Raw genomic sequence first — 8,079 nt, 5'->3', positions numbered from 1 at the left:
ATGTCTATTGTGGAATCTTTTATTTTAGTATGGTAGAATCTAAATGGAATGTAGATAGTTTGTGAACTGAAGCTGCTGACTGTTCAAACTTGAGTAGCTGCCATTACCATCTCCACAAAGCACTTTCTTGCATGAGGTTTGTCATTACCATACAATAGTTAGCCTAGTTTATTCTATTGCAAACCGCAGATTGGAATGCCAGTATCCAAGACAGAAAAATGGGTGTGAATATATGATGTGACGGCATTCTATACAATACTAAGCCCCCCCCCCCCCCCCACACACAGTGTCAGTTAAGTAAAAGCTCCAGAAATGTCAGAAATTACACATTTTTTTCTGAACACAAAGTAGTCTTCATCAGATGTTATGTATTAAATTTTAACTTAACAATCAGTACAATAATGTGTTTATGAGAGAAGACATTCATCACGGAGAGAAATGATGTAGCCAGTGAAAAAAAATGAAAACAAGTGTCATTGGAGATTTATTCATAGCCTGACGAGCAAAACACACACACACGCTATAGAAAAGTTCACAAGAATAACAAATAAATACACCGGAAGTGGTATAAATATCGTACCACAGAAGGTTACATGTAAAGCTGCAACCAGTTTTCACAATACCTGATTAACATGTACATGGCTATAAATTATAACACACTTAAACAAAAACTGAGAAGTTTAATACCACGTCAGTATGTGATACATTGAAAAATATATAAATTTTAGGTTTTTCGAGGCCTAATGGTGCAGCTGAAACTCTCACTGAAGCTAGTGCTTCTGTCTTGTTACTAAGGATGCACGTGCACGTACACACACACACACACACACACACACACACACACACACACACACACACACACACACACTTCCTTTTCTTTTTTCTGAAATGGTAAAGAAAACAAATTCAACAATCAAATACCTATATGAAGCAAATAACCTTGCATTTCTTGTTGCTTAACAACACAAAATTATCTAACATCTCGATTACATACCAGACATTGGCTGTGAGCTATTTCAAACCAGCTCTGATTGTTGCTGGGCATTCCTTAGTTCACATAAAAAGCCTCAACACTTGTTTTTACATTTACATTTGTAGGCACACAAAGCACAATACAGTAAAACAGGAATCATTCCAGAGAAAAATCTATGACAAACATAGAGATTTGCTCTCTTTCGTAAACATATAGGTCGGGAAATGCTCAGACAGACTTTAGACAAAAATTTACACTGCAAGTGAGACAAGAAATTAAAATAGTCAAAATATAACAGTAAACAAAAAGCAACTGCAGTTATCCTTTGGCATGACACACTATTACTAGAAGAACATTGTGAGGAAAATACAAATCTCTGAGGGCTGGGACAAGTATTGTCCCATTAAAAAAAGTGCAGGGATAAAACAAATTTTATGTTAATGTAGTTCAACTTAATGCATATGTAACACTCTTTTCTTAACATAACAATGACAATGTTTCATGACAATACACACACATTAAGAAATCTGCCACATTACTAATCAATAACTTCCTGAGGTAAGATTCAAGAAGAATCTAGTGACAAATTAGTTCCTGTTTTCGATAAATTACAGTTGGTACTAACTATACATGGGCTACAATGAGTACGTTACCAAACAATTTTTTGCTCTATCCCACAGTGACTGTTGATTTTATAGAAACACACAATTCCTTACAAACATTTCTTTGAATAACCACATCAATTCTTGAACAGCAGAAATGACTGGTGACAAAACAGTGTTCTCAAATGGAAAAATAGAACTGGGTTCTTTGAGCTTCTCATTCAAGGACAAACAAGAACAGTTCTATATTTGATTTTCCGGCTGTATGTGGGCAATACTTCAGCAAGAATTTACACTTAAAAAGGCACAACACTCATTAATTGTAACTGTACTGTGTATATACTGAATGGATGAGAATCAATTCTTCAAAAGACAGATTCAACAAACACACACATATTAATCATACATTCCATATTCTGACTCAGGCTCAGAAATTTCTGCAATATCACTATCATCTATCTGTATAATCTTTTTTCTACGTATTACTTTTATATCACCTGCTACTTTTGGAATTGTACATATATTTTCATTCAACTTCACAACTTCAACATAATTGCCACTTTTTGTCTTGAGTTCATATTTATGATTGTCAACTAACCTAACTTGTGGTTCGTAGTTAACAAGTTCAATATCTGAATCACTTGAGCTCACTACTACACTTATATTTTCTTCAATATCCGTAATAGTATTATATGTAATGGCAGGCTGTTCTTTGGGCATTTGCAAAGATACTGATTCTGTTTGAAGTGGGGATTGCTGCTCTTGTTGTGGAGCTGTTTCTGCAGATGTTACACTCCTTACAATTCTGGTGGTGTCACTGAGATGCAAACCGGTGACCTCTGAGGGCTGGTCTGGTATGCTCTCAATATCAATTGAAATCTCCTCGTCTTCATCATCTTCATCAGAACCTTTGCTCACAACTGTACTGCATGTTGAGCATTCCCAAACAGGCCTTTTTGTCTTAAGATTACCACAGATTTTGTGTGTTCCTTGAGAGCCACAGTATCTGCATAATATTATTTCCCACATTTTTCCTTTCACATTAACTGAACGTGACTTTGCCCTACATATCTTGGCATCACAACGAGCATAAGTCTGAAGCAGCTCTTCATAAGCATTTGGTACTAGCTCCCAAGAGGCATCTCGTTCCGGGATAAATATGCCATATAATTTCATTGTTTCTTCAAAAATAGGCTTATTACAACACAATGGACATTTAAAAAAGTAGCCACTACTGAGAGCTAGTTTCTGTAAACAGTTTTTGTGAAACCACATATTGCAGCAAGGAGCCCAAATTGTTTCTGGGGACGGTTCAGGTTTTAAATCATCAGAACATATAGAACAGGTGACATAATCAGTTTGAAATTTCTTCAAAGCCAATGCATCAACTTTCTGAACGAGTCTGTGCTTATCACAAAAGGATCTGAATGCTCCAAAGAATTGGTGAAATGACGACTGTTTCAATCCACAAGGTAGGTGAAAAACTTTGTGGCATTTTGGCGTCCCACAGTATATCGAGGCACCTTTTTTTTTGCAATAGCTGCAAGTAACATTTTTCACACGTCGCACTTCTTTCTTAATGTCATCTAGCAAGAAACCCCGAATGCCTTCATCATCTTCTCCATTCTGCCGTATGTGCGTGGTCAGTAGCAAACAGAAGTAATGCGTGGCGACAGTTTCCATTTCAAGAAACTCACCGTAACGAATTTCGTCATCAACTACGGAATTGCAAAAGCAACATCTCTCTTTTCTTATCTTGCCCATTGTTCTTACAAACTGTCACATTGATACCACATTTACGCACTTCGCGGTTACCACATTCACATGCTCACTTTCGTAAACAACAACAAAACGCCTGACAGTGCAACCACCAATGGCAACTAGTTGTTCCCGATCACATAACAGCTGACTGTAGCATAAACACTTACTTTCGGTAAACAAAATTTGGAACGACAGTCTTAAATTGCATAATTTGCAAATTTAGAATCAGTATACGAGAATTTTGTGTGATTAACAGAATATAGAGAACTTCATAAAACAACTAGACCAACAAATTCGAGATTAGTTAAGCCCTTCTTCCACAGACAACGGAAACTTGCACAGAAGCGACCAGTCAACTGGCGTGCGGAAACACACTACTGGATTCACTTTCATACCACATGGCCAGACAGAATAGTTAATAAAAGCTGATTAACTTACTGGCCACATGCACCTGCCTCACCATCACGTGATTGTGACCCCACACGTTGAATAACATTGTCAAATCGTTGCTATAGTTCAATTTATGAAATAATATCAAAATTGATCTCCAGTCAGCAATGTTTCTACAATCAACCCTCCGTCCACTAAATAATTATATTCGGGGAAATTGTGTATACTCACAGGTAGAAATCTGTATATGCTTTTATTCATAACTTGGCATTAATTAATTTTTAAAAAAATCTTTCTTCGCGGCCGTTCCCATATTTTCTGGGCAACATCATCCTTCTTAACATTTCTGTCTTTGTAGTAATTTACTGGAACATCCCTAAGTGATGGCAACGACTTACATATTTCTATGCACTGTAATAATAATGCTCTTTTGTCTTGTTTTGAACTCATTTTCCACACAACAACAACAAATGTACCGTTAAGCTAACCTATGTCCTTGGTCTGTCACGGATATTGTCGGTACTGCCCACAGACGACTCCATATTATCAGGCAGCACATTATATTTCCAAAAGTTTTGATATTCTCAATTTCACTAATAGACGGTCAATATTATTACGCATACTAGAAATATTGTCGCAATTATTGATCGTTTGTGGGCCGCTTACGAGCACAATACAACTGGCGTTCCCCACAAATAAAGCGATGAAATATGGCGTGAACGTAAACATAAGGCTACGCTACGGGTCACTCTATTAACACAAGCTTTATTTGTCACTCTTATTAATTAACGTAACCAACCCACCACCAATTCATCACCTCTCAATTTAACCTGTGCTACAGATCTATTTGTCATGTCAACGAGATCGACCAGTTTCAGCCAAACGCCAGTTATGCTGTACTGAGTTTAGCGGTCAATTTGTCTAGGAGCAAGTGGTGGCCGGTGGATCTGGCGTTGTTCTACTTTTGTTCGTTCGATAGCATAGGTCGTGAAAAGTGGGTTTGTGTATGTGAATAGGTAATGTCCTCTCAAGAAAATAGGATTTTATCTTTAACTATTAAATAAATGTATTGAAAGTGGGCTAACTTCGTTAATCCTTACGATAGAAATCTCATTATAGCCTTCAGTAATTTCTTATCTTATTTGTAATAAAGTTACACAGTATTGTTCAAAGCAGCACAACATACTACAGAAGTATTATAACTAAGCACAGGCACTTGCTGAATTTCATGTTATTGGTGAACAGTCTAGATTGTAAAGTTAGGCTTATTTTAATTTCCTTTAGTGGAAATAGAATAATTATTTGTGCTTCTAGAGTGCAAGAGCTAATCTTCATCTAATTAAAATCCTATGTAGAACACTCATCGTTCAGTGATTGTGCCAGTAAGAACACTATCATATTTACATGGGATTTTCATTAGGTCAAGAGTAGCTTTAAATATCTGAAGACACTAGTGAATTACGTATTTCAACTTTGTGGTAGTAGTTAGACTCAGTGACTCAACCAAAAATATATTATAATTGTACTTAAACAAAATATCTTTGCAATATTGACTGGTTTGCAGGAATGTGAGCCCCAGCAAGTCTATTGCCTTAGTTACAGTGCTATTGGGATACACTGAAGCAGAATGAGAACAGATCTATCTAGTGGCAGTTGCTGTAGCTCTTGGATGATGGTGCAAGAGGTTCAGATGGCCAATAAGTTAAACAGCTTTTAACTTTTCTGATTATCAAGCAAGCTGTCATGATAGTGAGCAGAGTGTATCCACAGGCCAGTCGAATGGCTGGTATGCAGGTTGGGAGATGAATGTGCAACTTTTCATTGCCAGTTGAAATGGTGATTAAAGGTAATATTTGAAACAGATTTGCCTGTCATCTGAAAAACTAATAAATAGGAGATCCTCTCATGAAACTAAAAACATATCTTGAACTTGATACTTAGAACAGCAAGTTTATGTAAGTCTATGTAAGTCTGCAGGCTTTCATGGCCATTGTCACTGAAGTTAAAATCTGCTGGGTTATTAGGCTGCGTCATGTGAAACACGACGCGGCCTAATACGCCAGAAGATTTTAACTTCAGTCAACAGCAAGTTTGTCAGTTACAGTTTATTACTACTATAATTTTTACGACTATTGGATATCAGCACTGAATAAGACCTATGCTTCAATAAAGCATGCTGAGGAAGTCATTACAGCTGATGGAATATCACATTCTTTATAGTATCACTATTCGAATTCTAGTTGTGTTTCTAAGACAGGAGTAGTAGTTTAACTGTTTCAGAGCATTGTGTGAGAGTAAGGAATCATATTTTCGATTCAATATTATCCAAAGTAAATATGAAATATTTTTATGGTTACATTCACATTTTATGATTTTTATTTGCTTGTGTCTGATGCTCACACAGAGAATGTTAGTCCAAAAATACAATACAATTCTAAGCACAGTCAACAACGCTCTTGCAATCAGTTTGCAGTAAGTCTGTTAATGATTTACGTAGTGCCAGTATTACAGTGTCATGTTTCTTTGTCAAACAAAGTTGACATGTCTAATACTGATGTCAAAGAAATTTGATAGAGAAACAGGAAACTTTGTAAAGTATTGCCTTTCATGAAGGAAATGTCATAAAATCCAGGGCATTGCTGTGAATTTAATCATAAAATTCTTTCGTTTTCTATTCATTGCACTGTTAAATTACCAGCTCGGAGTGCTGGCACTGCTACAGGTATTTGATGCCTGTAGTGTGTTTGTAAATATAGCTACAAATTTAGTTGACATGTTCCATCGACTCATTTTAATAATCCTGCTTTGACTTGGTTGGCGGGTAAGCAAGGATCACAACACATGCTATTGATCATATGCTGATAGGCAGATGGAAAACGCTGCAGGCATCTTCAAATCAACACTCGCTGCTACAACCATCTACCTCTACATTTGGAAACATCCAGGCAACTTTACAGCAAGCCAGAATAGAGGAGAAGGAAATACTCTCAAATAAAAAGAAGAATGTTAGCTTTCCATTCTACTTTATCTGTTTTTGAACTTTGGATGCCACAAGTTAAAATGTGGTTACATTTGTGGTTGTTGGAACAATAATTCTATTAGTTAAATTATTCAAAAATAAAAATAGTTCTTATTGCCCATATTGTGCGTGCTAAACATTTATTTACCTTGAGGTATTCCTCCTTCATTGCTTTATAAATCACTTCATATATTTCTTGAATTTTTTTGGTCTGTGGTATTGGAGTGCTGTATTTTAAGCTAGAATAGCTCTCTTCTGTAGCAAGAAATCATAGTGTTGTGGTGAGCCTGTCTTGTTCACATGTACCATTTCTGAACTGAGTATTCTGTTTTATACTATGAGGAGCCCCTTCGCTGGGCAAATATTGAAATACATTTTCATCCATTTGTAAGTAATTCATACACTTACAGCTCGCAAAAAATTGCTGAATACTTTTCTTATCTCGACATAAAACTCACTACTTCGCCCAAGTATGTTTCCTTTTTTTTCTGCTGTTTCTCTTCCAAATGCGCACACAATGTCATTGTGATACAAGCAACTGCAGTGCATAGTAACGAAGTGCTGTTGTCCATCACCTTGAACTTTAATGAAAAATATGATGACAGTGTTATACTTCTTTTTAACGACATATCAAAGACCTTTGTCAAAGAAATTTGACAAATATTTGATCATATTTCATTGTCAAGGAAATATGATAATGTAATACAAGCCTAAGTAATACTTTTCTCTAACAATATATTGTTGCATGAGTAGTCTGCATTTACTTGCACAGTATTCTCAATATGTACTTCACTCTGTTATCTGAAACACAAACACAAATATTTTGCATTAAAAAAATTTCTCATCAGAATAGATACTTGCAGCACTGTTTGCTAATTTTCAACTACAAAGTGCTGGCGGTTGAAGGTGAAAACTGTAGTTATATGCAGAGCTATGACAAAACTCAGGCATTGTCAACGAGACATTTACAAAATTGTGTTATGTTGTTGGTTGAGGTAGGCCAATGAAGTTTCTGCGTCCAGTCCATACCAATTGTCAGGGATCAACTTATGCCGACTCAACTATAGCCCAGTTGAGCTTTGTACCTCTTCTCTTCCCCCTTTTCTCCCCCTGTGCCTCTAGCAAATCTCTGCATAGTATTAAACTAATGGAGTAAATTGACTGTATTGCATAAAAATGACCCCAAGTTCAAAGACCCCAGAACTCCCGAAAAAGTACATCCCCTTCCCTTGAGCTTACCTCATTTTTGAAAATATTTGCACAAAATTTCTGAATGATTGAGAGAGACAGAGACAGAGAGAGAGAGAGAGAGAGAGAGAGAGAGAGAGAGAGAG

At 36.4% G+C, this 8,079-nt stretch overlaps 1 protein-coding gene across 1 annotated transcript; it reads right to left on the bottom strand.

Annotated features, from left to right (window-relative positions):
* Positions 1 to 437: 437 nt before the first annotated feature.
* On the bottom strand, positions 438 to 3,695 carry LOC126168129 (PHD finger protein 7-like). Its single transcript, XM_049920532.1, has one exon. It carries the CDS (start codon positions 3,337 to 3,339, stop codon positions 1,972 to 1,974), a length of 1,368 nt encoding a protein of 455 aa, XP_049776489.1. The 5' UTR covers positions 3,340 to 3,695; the 3' UTR covers positions 438 to 1,971.
* Positions 3,696 to 8,079: the final 4,384 nt, after the last annotated feature.

This window comes from Schistocerca cancellata, chromosome 1 (genome assembly GCF_023864275.1).
Source record: "Schistocerca cancellata isolate TAMUIC-IGC-003103 chromosome 1, iqSchCanc2.1, whole genome shotgun sequence".
Taxonomy (NCBI): domain Eukaryota; kingdom Metazoa; phylum Arthropoda; class Insecta; order Orthoptera; family Acrididae; genus Schistocerca; species Schistocerca cancellata.
This window is presented reverse-complemented; position numbering and strand designations above follow the sequence as displayed.

Coding starts and splice junctions, on each gene's coding strand:
- LOC126168129 (XM_049920532.1), bottom strand. CDS start 3,339: ATGGGCAAGATAAGAAAAGAGAGATGTTGCTTTTGCAATTCCGTAGTT.